Raw genomic sequence first — 16,425 nt, 5'->3', positions numbered from 1 at the left:
ATATGGCAGCTATATCCAAATCTGGACCGATCTAGGCCGTATTGAGTTAGGGATGTCTAGGAGCATAAACCAACACGCTATACCAAATTTTTTGTGAAAACTAACGATACATGCGCCTATTATGGGCCCAATACTGTAAATCGTGAGATCGGTCTTTATGACAGCTATATTCAAAACTGGACCAATCTGGACGAAATTAAACAAGGATGTCGAGGGGCCTTATATAACCTACTGTCCCGATGTTTAGCGAAATCGTGAAATTAATACGCCTTTTATGGGCCCAAGACCTTAAATCGAGAGATCGGTCTATATGGCAGCTATATCTAGATCTGAGACTTATTGAACAAAGATGTCCAGAGGTCTAACACAACTCACTGCAACAAATTTCAGAGAAATCAGAAAACAAATGTGGCTCTAAAGGGCCTAAGACCTTAAATCATCAGCTCGAAATATATGGGGGCTATATCAAGATATAGTCCGATATAGCCCATCGTCGAACTTAACCTGCCTATGGACAAAAAAAAGTTTCGGCTCAACATCTCTACTGTAGCATGCTTTCCACAGGCGGACGGACGAACATGGCTGGATCGTCTTAGATTTTTACGACGATCAAGAATATATATCCTTTATAGGGTCGGAAATGGATATTTCGATGTGTTGCAAACGGAATGACAAAAAGAATATATCCCCACTCTTCGGTGGTGAGTATAAAAAAATAATGCGGTAATTTCAATTGGTGACACAACGTGTCAATTGCCCTGCTTAATAAAATAGAATGATTTGAAAGATATGCCACCCATGTTCGAATGTCAGGTTGGCAGGAAACAGTTCAAAATAAGTAGAAGCATGCTAAGTTCGGCAGGGCAGAATCTTATATACCCTCCACCATGGATCGCATTTGTCGAGACTTAAAGATCATTCGGACCATAATCGAATTGAATGTTAGAGACCATAGTACATTATATTGTATACAATTTCAGCCAAATCGAATAGAAATTGCACGCTTGGGGGGCTCAAGTCAAGACCACAAATCGGTTTATATGACAGCTATATTAAGTTATCAAAACACCTCATGCAAAATTGCAGACAAATAGGATAAGAATTGCGCCCTCTAGTGGTCAAAGAAGACAAGATCCAAGATCGGTTTATATGGCAGCTATATCATAACGAAACTCGTCAGGCTATAGACCGATTGAGACACGTATGTTTAAGGTCATGAGAGAAGCCGTTGTACAAACTTTCAGCCAAATCGGATATAAATTGAGCCCTCTAGAGGCTCAAGAAGTCAAGTTCCCAGATCGGTTTATATGGCAGCTATATCAGGTTAACCATCATTAGCACAGTTGTTGGATGTCATAAAGCAAATGTAAAATTTCAGCCAAATCGAGTAAGAATTGCGCCCTCTAGAGGCTCTAGAATTCAAGACCCACATCGGTTTATATGACAGCTATATTATGTTATAAAACTACATCGTGCAAAATTTCAGCCAAATTGGATAAGAATTTCGCCCTCTATTTGCCAAAGAAGTTAAGATCCAAGATCGGTTTATATGGCAGCTATATCAGGTTATGCACCGATTTCAACAATACTCGGAACAGTAGTTTGAAATCATAACGAAACGAAACAAATCAGATAACAATTGCGCCCTCTAGAGGCTCAAGAAGTCAAGACCCCATATCGGTTTATATGACAGCTGCATCAAGTTATTGACCAATTTGAACCATAATCATAACAAAACAACTAGTGCAAAATTTTAACGAAATCGGATAAGAATTGCGCCCTCTAGTGACTCAAGAAGTCAAATCGGGAGATCAGTTTATATGGCAGCTATATAAAAACAGGGACCGATAGGGCCCACTTACAATCCCAAAAGACTTATACTAATAAAAAGTATTTGTGCAACATTTCAAGCGGCTAGCTTTACTCCTTCGAATTTTAGAGTGCTTTCGACAGAGAGACGGACGGACGAACAAGCGGACGGACAGGGATAGATCGACTTAAAATGTCATGACGATCAAGAATATATATTGGGTTGCCCAAAAAGTAATTGCGGATTTTTCATATAGTCGGCGTTGACAATTTTTTTCACAGCTTGTGACTCTGTAATTGCATTCTTTCTTCTGTCAGTTATCAGCTGTTACTTTTAGCTTGCTTTAGAAAAAAAGTGTAAAAAAAGTATATTTGATTAAAGTTCATTCTAAGTTTTATTAAAAATGCATTTACTTTCTTTTAAAAAATCCGCAATTACTTTTTGGGCAACCCAGTACTTTATGGGGTCTTATACGAGTATTTTGAGGAGTTACAAACGAAATGGCGATATTAGTATACCCCCATCCTATGATCGAGGGTTTAAAAAGGTTGGGATTAACTTACAAATTGAACTTCTCCTTCCCATTACTTCCCAAATTATCGTTATGTACTGCAACAGAACAAAATGTAAGTGCACTTCATTGTCACGGCATTTATATCTGGCACGGGAAAGCTCTGAGCACCGTACAAGCTGGAACATCGAGTTCCGATCTGTGTGGTGTTCATTGCTGTCAGGAGAAGCTTATCTGCGAGCTACCGGGCGCGTCCACAGGTTGCGGGTAGTGGAATGCTCCATACGGAGCAGCTGTATTTGCAGTCGCGGACACTCAGCGGTATCGAGTGGAGAGTCCCAGTGAGAGGTCGGGCGGCACCGGCTCTTGCACAACTACTGAGAGCCTATGATGATTGGCAGTGATGTGGGGGGGGTTTAGTACAACTCACCGTATTAAATAAAAACGAGGAAATCGTTGTGCAAAATTTTGGCAAGATTGGTCAATAAATGCGCTTGCAGTGGCTCTTAAAGTGAAAATCGGGCGATATATACACATGAGAGCTATATCTAAATCTGAATCGATTTCTATGAAATTCACCAGTAATGTCGACAGTCGTAAAAAAATCCTTCCTGCCAAATTTCGACAGAATCGTATAACAAATTATCGCTTTTTTGCAATATTTCTCAAAATCAGACGAACATATATATGAGAGCTATATCTAAATCTGAACCGATTTCTATGAAATTCACCAGTAATATTGAGATGCCGAATATCGAGAAAATCGGTTAACAAAAGACAATTTTATTGCAATATTACTGGAAATCGGACGAACATATGTATGGGAGCTATATCTAAATCTGAACCGATTTTGACTAAACTCTATGTATATAGTGGTAGTCATCGAGAAAAGCGTCGTGTAATATTTTGGCAAGATTGGTCAATAAATGTGCTTGCAGTGGCTCTAGGAGTGAAAATCGGCCGATATATACATATGTGAGTTGTATCTAAATCTGAACCGATTTCCATGAAATTCACCAGTAATGTCGACAGTCGTTTCAATTTTCTATTTCATCTTTATTGGTTCATTATTATGTTCATATTTACAAAGCAGAGTTATGAGATCTTATCTTTTGGATATTACTGCATATAAGACTTAGGATCAAAGATATTAAATTACAATAGCACAGTTAAGATAATTAGTTTAAAGGAAAAATAAGGGGGAAAACCTTTCTATGAAATTCACACAACTGGAAGAAAATATATACCTACACAAAAATATAATAAAAATACTCAAGGTAAGGATACGATTTCCATGTAATAATTCAAAGGGAGAAAAAAAAATTCTTCCTGCCAAATTTCGAGAGAATCGGTTAACAAATGACCATTTTATTACATTATTACTGAAAATCGGACGAACATACAGCGGTCAAAAAAAGTATTCATCATTAGCAAAATTGATAATAAATTCACTTATTTTGGGTAATTGAAGAAAATTTAAAGTAAACAAATAATGCAGTTTTATGCAATAGTTTATTTTTCGTAATATGTTTTAAAATAAATTCAAAAAATAAATTTAATTAGCGCAAAAAATGCAATTTTATATAATAACACCAAAAACAGAACAAAAAAAGTATTCATCATTGATGTGCTATCATCAAAGTCAAATTCAAATATTATTTGGGAATCCCCCTTTTCTGTTTTATTTAGTAAAGGAGGCTTTGCCCTTGACAGCAAATATTTAATTTCATTGAAAATATAGTTTTTGTCAAAATGGGTCGTAAGCAAAACGAGGTTTCTGATGAGGTAAAAGTTTTGATAATAAAACACCACAGGAATGGTTTAACTCAAAAAACTATCAGTGAAATATTAAATAGACCACGATCTACTATACAATCCATCATCAGAAAGTGGACAGAAACGAAAACTGTTGACAATAAACCAAGATCTGGTCGACCAAAAGCACTTTCAGTTGGAGATGTGCGTTGGCTAGTGCGGCAAGTTCAGAAAACTCCGAAGACAAATGCGACCATTCTTCGTAAAAACACTATGGAATATTTAGGGAAGGAAGTTACAACACAAACAATTCGAAATACACTCAAAAGGCATAGTTACAGAGGAAGAACTGCACGTAAGAAGCCCTTTATAAATAAAATAAACCGAGTGAAAAGGCTAAACTTCGCAAAAATGTATGTAAAACAGCCCGAATCATTTTGGAAAACAGTCATTTTTGCAGACGAGAGCAAGTTTAATCTTTTTGGGTGCGATGGAAAGGTCATAGTGTACAGAAAACCAAATGCAGAGCTTGAAGAACGAAACACAGTTGCTACTGTAAAACATGGTGGAGGTGGTTTAATGGTTTGGGGGTGTATGGCGGCTTCAGGAGCGGGAAATCTTGAAATTATTAATGGAGTAATGGATCATAAGTATTACATTGACATTTTAAAGAGGAATTTAAAAGATAGTGCTGTAAAACTTGGGCTTGGTAATAACTTTCAATATTATCAAGATAATGACCCCAAACATTCTGCTTTAAATACCAAGATGTGGATGCTGTATAACTGCCCCAAAGTCATTAAAACTCCTCCTCAAAGTCCCGACTTGAACCCAATTGAACATCTCGGAACATCTCGAACGCAAATTGAGAACGCGCAATTTTTCGAGCAAGAGTCAAATGCAACAGGTGATAATGGAGGAATGGACTAATATAGACCAAAATATAACCGCTAAATTAGTCCAATCGATGTCAAACCGTTTAAAAGAAGTTATAAGACGCGGTGGTCGAATAACAAAGTATTAATTTTTTTAAATTATGTTATTTATTTTTTTGTTTTTTTGCAATGATGAATACTTTTTTTGTTTAATTTTTTGTGTTCAGCTGTAAAATGGCCCTTTTTCTTCCAATAAATACTAATTTTTTCTTTAAAAACAATGAAATTGTGTACATATATATCACACAAGCACTAATGCATCATTAGTTTAATATGTTTTTATTCCAATTGTCTTTTGTAGACTTATTAAAAAAAAAACATTGAATGATGAATACTTTTTTTGACCGCTGTATGGGAGCTATATCCAGATCTGAACCGATTTTTTCCAATTTCAATAGGCTTTGTCTCTAGGCCGAAAAACATACCTGTAGCAAATTTGAAGACGATCGAATGAAAACTGCGACCTGTACTTTGCACACAAATTAACATGGACAAACGCACGGACGGACGAACGGACAGACAGACATACGGAAATAGCTAAATCGAATCAGAAAGTGATTCTGAGTCGATCGGTATGCTTATCAATGGGTCCATCTCTCTTCCTTTTGGGTGTTACAAACTAATTCACAAAGTTATAATACCCAGTACCACAGTAGTGGTGTAGGGTATAATGATGCCTATCTAAAAAAAAATTGTTCTTAAAAAAATTCTACTGCCGGAGTCGAAGTCGAGGAACATTTTTGGACTTCGACTCCAGCAAAAATTCTCCGAATCCGACTCCACAGCCCTGCTAAGCATAATCTTCTGAGTAAAACAGTACTGTTTTGTAGCCACCAACAGTAATCAGTCATTCAAAGAATCATGGTCGCTATCACCCTTCAACATCTCGAAACACCAAAAATTTAAGAATTCAGCATACTAAGAAGTAAGCAATTTAGCAAATTTTGGGGCGCCTAACACGTTCGTTGTAATTTTCATTGATTACACTTACAAGAATTTCATGCTATCGACTGAATTGTCCACAAGGTTATAAAAGAAACGCCAATGTATGTTTTATCCAACTTTTTTGAAGCCATCTTAGCATCTGTGGTATCATTCATTTTAATCAGGGAAAGTGATTGAATAGAAGCATGAAGTTTCACGATGGAAATCACATCACATTTAAATGTGCAAACTTGAAATAAATAAACAAAAACGAAAAAGTGAAAAAGACACATATGATGGAGTTCAACCGCAAAAATAAGTAAACCACAAAAAAAAGAGAAAATAGAACTCAATCAAAAAGGTACGGCCAAAAGCACTAACAAGACAAACTTCAATTACCCAGAAAGGGAAAAGAAAGAGAAATGGTGTAAGCAATTTCTTCAAGAGTCACAAAAAAAGATTTTCAAGACAGGAAAAGGGAAAAATTCTGTAGGAAGGTTGCTTTTTATATTTTTTATCAAGCAACAAAAACAATACGTATACAAAATATTCAAATTGTAAATAAAGCACGTATAATAATAAAACAATTTTTTTTTAAATTGGTGCTTTATAATGTTATCCATGAGAATCAAAACTTTTGGATGTTTTCAAATCACTTTTTGCTACACATTTTCCATTTCTATTAAGACAACTCCGTAATAAGATTTTAATCAAGGAGTTTGATGGTGGTCCAAGGAGTTTTATGATCCTTATGTGACCAAGGGCTTGTTTACAAGCTTAGTCCGGCCTACATTTGAATGCGGTTGTGTGGTTTGGAACCCATTCTACAGGTGCTCTTCAGATAGGATGGAATCAGCTCAGGTACAATTTCTTCTTTTTGCGTTTAGGGGCTTATCATGGAATTCGGCTGAATGTCTTCCCCTCTACGAGAACCACTTGAAAGTTAATGACTTACCAACGCTCGGAGGCCCTCGATGCTTAGAGCCGTATTTATTGTGAAATTAGATGCAGTATTGGGGTACGAGAAGGTATCTTACTACGACCCAAAAATGTTTTAGTTTTGCGATCTGCGGTTGCAAAGTTGTCGTGTATAGTTCCATTTTTATACCCACCACCATAGGATGGGGGTACACTAACCTAGTCATTCCGGTTGAAACACCTCGAAATAATGATCTGCGACCCATACAGTATATATATATTCTGGATCGTCTCGACATTCTGATTCGATCTAGCCGTCCATCTGTCGCCGTCAATAGCGGTAGAACGCAAAAAGCTAGCCACTTTGCACAATTACTTTATATTTATGTAGGTCGTTGGGGATTGCAAATGGGCCATATCGATTCAGATTTGGATATAGCTCCCATATAAATGGATCTCCCCACAATTGTTGTCCGATTTGGCTGAAATTTTGCACATAGTGTTTTGTTATGACTTCCAACAACTGTACCAAGTACGGTCCAAATCGGTCAAGAACCTGATATAGCTCCCATATAAACTGACTACACGATTTGACTTCTTGAGCCCCTGAAAGCCGAAATTTTCATCCGATTTGGCTAAAATTTTGTACATAGTGTTCCGTTCTGACTTCCAACAACTGTACCAAGTACGGTCCAAATCGGTCTATAACCTGATATAGCTCTCATATAAGCTGATCTCCCGATCTGACTTATTGAAGCCGTGGCCTATTTGGTGTTCTGTTATGACCTCCAACCACACTGCTAAGCACGGTTCAAATCGGTCTATATCCTAATTTAGCTCCCATATAAATCGATTTCCCGATTTGATTTCTTGAGCCTCGGAAGCAACAAATTTCGTCCGATTTGGCTAAAATTTTGCATGGAGTGTTCTGTTATGACTTCCAATAACTGTGCTAAGTACGATCCAAATCGATCTATAACCTGATATAGCTCCCATATAAACCGATCTCCCGATTTGACTTAATGAGTCCTTACAAGCCGCAATTTTTGTCTGATTCGGCAGACATTTTTCATGCGATGTTTTGTTACGACTTCCAACAACTATACCAGGTACGGTCCAAATCAGTCTATAACCTGATATAGCTCCCATATAAATCGGGCACGCGATTATCCTTGTTCGGTTCTTAGAAGCCTTAATTTTTGATGGTTTGAGAGAAGTTTGGTATGTAGAATAAAATTATGCCCTTGAACTAAATTTAGTTTGTATACCTGCTGTTGCAAAAACTCTGTATTTACATGCGAGGTTTTGTTACGACTTTCAATAAACACTTAAATTTTGTTCTGTTATTTTTATTTAATATCGCGGTTACCCCCCGACTCACGACTTTTCTAGCTTCACTTCATTCAGATTCAATTCAAACACACAGAAGAATCATTTAAAACCCCACCACCATAGGATGGGGTATACTTATCAAGCCATTCCGTTTGTAACACCTCGAAATATTGATATGCGACCCCATAAAGTATATATATTTGGGATCGTCTCAATATTCTGAGTCGATCTAGCCATGTCTGTTCGTCCGTCTGTCGAAATCCCCATAGCGGTCGAACACATAACGCTAGCCGCTTGAAATCTTGCAAAGATACTTTTAATTGATGTAGGTCGTTGGAGATTGCAAATGAACCATATCGGTCCAGATTTGGATATAGCCCCATATAAATCGATCCCCGAATTTGACTTCTTGAGCCCCTTTAAGCCTCAATTTTCATCCGATTTGGTTGAAATTTGAAGCAAAGACTTGAGTTATAGCTTCCAACATCCATGCCAAGCATTATCCGAATCGGTCTATTAAGAGATATAACCCTCATATAAACCGATGTCCCGATTTGACTTCTTGAGCTCTTAGAAGCCTCAATTTTCATCCGATTTCACTAAAATTTTGAACAAAGACTTGAGTTAGTACTTCCAACATCCATACTAAATTTGATCCGAATCAGTCTATAAACAGGTATAGCCCCCATATAAACCGATACCTGGATTTGACTTCTTGAGCCTCAAATTTCATCCAGTTTAGCTAAAATTTGGAACAAAGACTTATGACTTCCAATATTAATGCCAAGTATGATCCGAATCGGTCTATAAACAGATATAACCTCCATATAAACCAATCCCCGGATTTGACTTCTTGAGCCCTTAGAAGCCATAATTTTCATTCGATATGGATATGAAATTTTGCCCAAAACCCTATCTTATGACGTACAACAGTTTTAGTTTTATCCGAATCGGTAAATTTTTTTGTAAAGGCCCCCCTAGGTACCGATATCCCGATATAAATTCTTGAGACCTAAATAATTCAAATAGAAACTCAGTTAATAAGGGTAAATTTTAGCGGAATCCATGGTGTTGGGTACCATGGATTGCCAAACAAATCACGCTTTTACTTGTTTAATTCTTAAGATTTTATTTTCCATTTTTATTTCCAAGTATTATAGTTGGCATCTCATGAAGACACCGTAGCGTAGAGGTTAGCGAAAAATTTTCCAGCGATGGTTATGCCCTCTAATGCAGGCTACACTTATTAGGTACTATGCCATGTAAAAACTTCTTCCCAAATAGGTGTCGCACAACGACATGCCGTTCGGACTCGGCTGAAAAAAATAGGTTCCTTATCATTTAGCTTAAACTTGAATCGAACAGCACTAATTGATATGTAAGAAGTTTTCCACTGTTCCTTAGAGAAATGTTCAAGTTCAATTTTGCATTTTGCAGTTGGCATCTCTAGCAACTAGCATATCATAGCTAAATTATATATAGATAAAGAATTTGAACTTCGCACATAGACTGGTTTGTGGCGCTTGTGAATATAGATAAATGAGTATTATCTAATAACATGCTGCAAGCAGAATTCTGCTGATAACGGCATGCAGTTTGCGTCGTTTGCATTTTATAAATATGCATTTTTTACTTTCCCATGAAGGAAACTATGGAGTTTTGCACGTTTGTAGGGTGTCGGCAGCCATAGATTCCAATATGTTTATCTTTCTTTCTTTAGTTTTTTTCTTTTTCTGTAAATTTGATTTAGACATTTGCTGTCAAATTTTGGGAGCACAAAACTTTCTATGATATTTCAAACCTCTTTGAGCATTGCAAATCTCAGTTGGCATCTCTACAATTAAGGTCAAAGATAATTCGCAAAGAAATATTAAAAGAAAATTACTCAGCAATAAAATTGTACCAAGTCACCATAAAAAAAAAAACTAATAATACATATCTCTAAACTAACCTTGATAATGCAAAGAAATACCTTGCGGTGGCAATTATACTTGGCATCATCAATCATTTTATCGTAATATGATTGCCACAGAGAGACAGTAGACAGACAGCTACCGGTGATGTGTGACAGGCAAAGGTGAACAACAAAATGCAAATAAGTGGCAACGTCTAGTACACACAGACTTTTTCAAAGCGATATGTCAAATCTCCACGGAAATATGATGAATAAAGGAATGGGGATGAATGAAGTGGGGGGATTTTTGTTTGTTTCTTCTTTTTTTCTATTTTCTTAATCTTTTCACCGACACTTAATTCACATGTTGCCGCATTTTTTTTTTATTGGCATGAAGGGCAAGAATTTATAATATTTCTATCACTGTTGTTATTGTTGTTGGCATAGTTGTTCTAGACATCACATCTGCACGTAAGTCAAAGAATGTGGAGCCGCACATTTCTTATTTGCATTCCAGTTTACACGTACGTTGATGTTGTTGTTGTTTTTGCTTTTTTTTAAATGAGAATTTCACACAACTCTTTGGAGATGATTGATTGCTTTCATTAGGAATCACTTGTGTGCATTAAATCGATAGATGCTATTTTGCATTTTATGCAAATTGCATATGAGGTTTTTTTGTAACTCAAGTAAATGGAACACTAGAAGCTTGTTTAAAACGTTGGAGTGTGTTTTATTTATATTTATACACATTTAACGAAAATGAAAGTTCATTTACTTGAAACATTCAAAATGTTAAACGATTCATAATTTTTTTTGTTTTGTTTTACTCCTTTTCTTCTTTTTCTGTAACACTATAATTCTTAAAGGAAATTTAAATTTGTTGTTTTTTTATGTCAAATGCATCACCAAAGTAATTTTATCGATAAAACAAACAAAGACGCACAAAAAACATCGATAAACCGCACAAAACAATGACGAGGGCTAGCAATGCGACTGACAGACAACAAGATGTTGATGATGTTGGTGGTACAATGAAATGTGAAATGAAAATTGAGAGAAACAGCAGCAGCAGCTTCCGCAACTGTAAATGACGCGCGCCTCCCGGTTGGGTATGCGAGCGAAGAAGACAAAGTAAACGACGCGTTGTTTAATGCCACTGCCAACAAAACTATGGCCGCTGACTGAATTATAAAAAATCTACTAAAAAAAAGAGTGGCTGAAGCGCACACTCAAATACACCGACACGCAAAAAAACACACACACAAGAGATTTAAAGTCTAATGCGCAACGTGTTCAGTCGCTGCTGTAGGGGCATCGGAAAGAACTTCGACAGCGATTAAGCCCAGCTCAAAACAAAACAGAAGACGACGATGGTAAAACAACAACTATAATAAACAAAAACCAACAACAACAACAACCACATCATTTGCAAACTTTACACTCTCCATCATCATAAGCCACTTCAAAATTCACTACTACTCCATCGATTCGCAACTGCCCAACAACAAGAATAAACGCACTCCTGTCCGTCCATCCGTTCGTCCATTTAAATTGTCTGCCTGTTCGTCTGTCCACATTTACTCACATCTACCACCAACAGCAACACATAATTAGAGAAATGTAAATACCTATATGATAAAGAGGAAAACGAAAAAAGAGAAGGTACTAAAACAGAATTGGGGAATAATGTCTGAACATGAAGTTCGCAAGACTCAATACGCACGGCTTAATTTCATTTGTATTTATGAAATGTGTTGTTGTTGTTGTGTGCAGCTCACAATCCTAGAGAGTTCAGTGTCTAGATTGACAACAACGACAGTAGAGCACAAGCTTTCGTATACACCAGGTAAAACATGCAAATTTTGCCCATAGACATTCCACTAAGGAACAGGGACAAACTTCTCATACGTCGGTGAGTGCAGTCCGATTCAAGTTTTAGCTCAATGATAAGGGGCCCTCCTTTTTATAGCCGAGACCGAACGGCGTGCGGCAGTGCGACACCTTTTTGGAGAGAAGTTTTTACATGGCATAGTACCTGACAAATGTTGCCAGCATTAGGAGGGGAAAACCACCGCAGAATGTTTTTTCTGATAGTCTTGCAAAGATTTGAAGCCAGGTGTTCAGCGTCATAGGCGGACATGCTAACCTCTGCGCTACGGTGGCCTATACCGGTGAACGAATGTAATATCATAATTTGCAAAGACGCCACACCTCACTAACAGATATATATACCCCGACTCGAATAATAACTCAAATGAAGGCTCTTTGGGACTAGTGAACATATCGGTTATTAACAATTCGAACCAATAGTTGGGAACCAAGTATTATCTTAATTTTGAATATGGAACTCAAATAACGGTTAGCTGGAAATGCATATGGAAATTTAACCCAAAGTATCTATGGTATTCAAATTAAATGTTTGAGGAAGTAGGCTTGGAATCGGATACGAGTATAAGAAATTTTGGTCTACAAATCTGTCTACTACCAAATCTCAAAAAATCCTAATCGGCGATCTACATAAAATTAAATTTCAATGTAACATTTTTTCGACATGTTGCACTGAAATCGAAATTTTGTGCTCGTGGTGTTGCGTACAGAGGATGGAAAAACGTTGCATTTCTTACAACGTGCCCAGGATTCACTAATAGAAGGTTAGGTCACATGCAAAAATACAAAGTGGATAGGCCCCATAAACATCATTAAGGATGTCAAATCTGACGATTGAAAATGTCATCATATAGGAGAAAACGTAAACAAAGAATGAATGTAAAAAGAGAACAAGTTGACATCCTCAATGCCAAGTACTGCCAAATATTAAAAAAAAAGTATATCGGCTGATCGCTTGGCTTAACCTTATTCAGTGAATCCTGCAACGTGCCAAGGAAATTTTGTTTGAACAGATCAAGAAGAAGATAACATTTGTTAAATTTTTGGTAAAAAGGGTTGGGTAAATACCCAATAAATACCTTTTATGGGTATTTATTTGGTTATTTATAAATCTTCAGATATTTTCGTAATGAAATCATTTTCCAAAAAGTTTTTGAAGATTTCGTATTCTCTGTATATATACCTGACCTTCTGATTTCATAAAATCGGAACTTAGTAATATATAGCCAATATATAGACCGATATCCAGACTCAAAATCTTGAGGCAATAAATTGGTAAGTTTTCATCCGATGATGAAATCGATCGGAAGACCGGTCTATATGGTAGCTATATCTAAATATGCTCCGATCTGGACTTCATTCAACAAATAGTTGTAGGGGTCTACCAGAACTCACAATGCCAAATTTCATCGAAATCGGGTGGAAAATTACCAATTTATTGGGGTAGGGGTCTGCCAGAACTTAGTGTGCCAATATTCATCGAAATCAGTAAATAAATTAATCTTTTATGGCTTTAAATAAGTACCAACCTGGTTTCCATAGGCGATATTCCTCTCTAGACAATTATTTCATTTAACATCTATTGTACATTTAAACGTCCACTCGTATGCTTTCTTTGCAGAATTATCTGCAATTTTCGACAAGATTCCACGTTACCTTTTTTTTTTTTAAAACTAAGCAGAACCGGCTTATCGATCAATATGGTCGGTGTATTGCGGAGTCTGTATGACATGGTTCCCTACTCTCTAAACCTTTTTTATATCACTCAGGGCGATAAACAGGGTTGCTTCTTTAGTTCAGTTTTGTTCTCTTAGTACTTAGTACTACTTATCAGAATGTTTTCCAAATGGAGTATGGATCTGCTGATGGAACGATGGTCAAAGTTCTAAGCTTTGACGACGGTATCGCCCTTTTGTCAGATTCACCGGCCGAGGTAAAAAGTATAATAAATGTTCTCTTTCTTAGCGCAGCGTATGAGGACTGGAATTCAATCTCAGTAAATCAAAGATAATGACGTCTAGGAAAGGTTAGAAAACTGGGAGAGATACGAAAACTTGGAGAGACACGAAAACTGGGAGGGACACGAAACTGGGAGAGACACGAATCGGAAGTAAGGACAGACTATTGAACTAGGATATAAGTACCTAGGTGTTAATATGATATTTAAACTATCTAAATTCAGTTAGTCGCTATAAACGTTGAGCTGTACCTATAACCCAACGATAAATCTTTCGAATATGAAAATATTTAACTCTGCTGCAAGGTCTATACTAATTTACGGCGCATAGATTTGGGATTTTCAACGATTCGAGCTGGTTGACAAGTTGCTTAGATTCATCTTGAAGAAAATGTTATATTTACTAAAAAATACTCCAAATTACATGCTCCACTTAGAAGCATTCTTACGCTATATAGGGGTACTCGGAATCTGCATTTGTACGAGATTAGAAAGGTTTTTAGATTACCGCGGATACTTGCGGAAGAGACTGTACGACTGTGCATTTTTTTTTTTTTGTATTCACATTGATCACCGTTATGTGACCAAAGTGGCATCTCTTTAGAATTTGAACAGGGTAGATGAGACCTATCGTCTCTACATACTTTTATGCTTGAATCTTAAAAATGATTGGAAAACGAATATTTTTTAAGAAGTTCAAGGGCTGTAGATTTCCTATAAGATTTACTTTATCAGAAGAAAGTTTTTGGAATTTTTAAGAATAATTAAAACTTCCTGAGGCAGATAACCGGCTGGATTTTTCAAGAATAAAACAATTACCAAAAACTCAAACACCAGTTTTTCAATATTGTTTTCATGACCTCGAGCCTAGCAAATCAAAAAAGACAAAATAAGAAAGATCAACCATACTCAACACAGTACTATCGTAATATATAAAAAGTCCATGGATTATCTTCTTAAAAACTCCCATGATATATATATCTTCAGTTTCTACCTCTACGAAACCGTGCAAAGAATTTGACTAACACAATCCTAAGTTGAGGGTACATAAGAATGGGCAAAGCGGAACTTATCATGGGTTTACTTGTTGTTTGTTTATACTCGTATTTTCCGAATGAACTCAACAAAGGCTGAATCAATTTTCACAGATGGTGTACAGGAACCCCTTGATGAAAACAGGGTTCTCCATTGGAAATTTAAAGGGGGAAAATACCCTCCCCCTCACCACAATTTTCAAAAATCCCAGATCTCGGAGATGGAAAAAGTGTTTAAGGCGACTTTTCTTTTTTGGACCCTTACAATATAGGATTTTCCAACAAGAGATGTTATTTTAGATTCACCCGCCATTTCGGTAACTGTCACTTTTGAAGTCTTAAAAAATGGACATTATTAAAAATGAAATGGCTTCAACAAGGCATTCAAATTATTCAATACAAAAAGGTGAAATAGTTGAAATTGGTGAAATCACCTTCACTTCTGAGGCCCATTTCCACCTCGGTGGCTACGTCAACAAGAAAAATTGGCCACCGAGATACAATTTGGTAATGGAAAATTTCATGAATTTCCTCTAAGCGTGGTCTTGGTGGCCATTTCATTTGGCTGATGTTTTTTTCATTATAAACGGCATACTCCTCTTTATTATAAAATAAATAACCGATCATTTATCTCAAAAAAAAAAAAAATTTTCCATTGAATACCAAAATAAAATTGTTTGCATGGGAATTTTCGAACAAATTTGAGACCAAGTGTTTGAGAGACGACGACTCCTTAAACCCCCTCAACAGGAAATATTTACCAACCATGGCAATATCAGGCTCAAATGAAAGGTATTTGGAAGTAGAGCACGAATATGATATCTGTTTAAAGATCCAAGTGCCAGGGTGGGCATCCTATTCGGACATACAAATATGCGTAATGGCCATGGCAACATGGTAGGGTCAAGGACTATATTAGAGTGCAAGGAGCCATTAACGGCTTCTTTGAACATGGCATTATGGTAATATTTGAAAAAATTGTAGAGATTAGCACCAATAACTTGAGATGATGCAATGTCAACTCAAGAACGTCGAAAGTGAACATTTTTATGGACAGTAAGCTGTCCAATAGAGGAATAATAACCATGATGGTGAAGTCGCGCCTTCCTTAAGCATAACAAAATCCGCATCGATGTGGTGTCGGGCCCTAGCAGAGAAAAGGGTACTAAATGAGTCAGAGGACTGCTTCTTTTCTATTTTTATTAATAATTTGTCATTGTCAAATAACCGAAATTGCCAGATTAAAACATTGAAAAATTGCAAAAACTTTCAATAGTTATTTGACTGTTATTGTAATGTGTTTGTGAATATCAAATGAAAATCAGTTTATTGAGCAACAAGTGTGTAATAGTTTTTCATGGCCTGCGTCGGGATCACAGGGCCACTGAGATCCGCACCGCAGGCAGGCCTGGAGGTAATGCTGGATATGCAGCCCTTTAGGGCCTATAATTGGAAATGCGCCGCC

At 36.7% G+C, this 16,425-nt stretch overlaps 1 protein-coding gene across 3 annotated transcripts in view; it reads right to left on the bottom strand.

Moving 5' to 3' along the window:
• Nucleotides 1-16,425, bottom strand: part of LOC106090166 (tyrosine-protein phosphatase non-receptor type 9) — a 365,847-nt gene that overhangs the window by 217,441 nt on the left and 131,981 nt on the right. Inside the window, exon 1 of one of the 3 annotated variants that reach the window (XM_059368240.1) lies at nucleotides 10,137-10,221. The exons of the other annotated variants lie outside the window; for them this stretch is intronic. Within the exon in view, the coding sequence (XP_059224223.1) occupies nucleotides 10,137-10,193 (57 nt within the window). The 5' untranslated portion in view covers nucleotides 10,194-10,221. Of the gene's footprint in view, nucleotides 1-10,136; nucleotides 10,222-16,425 lie in introns of those variants that run through there. 3 annotated transcript variants of the gene reach the window in all.

Source organism: Stomoxys calcitrans, chromosome 4, assembly GCF_963082655.1.
Source record: "Stomoxys calcitrans chromosome 4, idStoCalc2.1, whole genome shotgun sequence".
Taxonomy (NCBI): domain Eukaryota; kingdom Metazoa; phylum Arthropoda; class Insecta; order Diptera; family Muscidae; genus Stomoxys; species Stomoxys calcitrans.
Note: the sequence above shows the minus strand (reverse complement) of the source record. Positions and strands in the feature narration are given on the sequence as shown.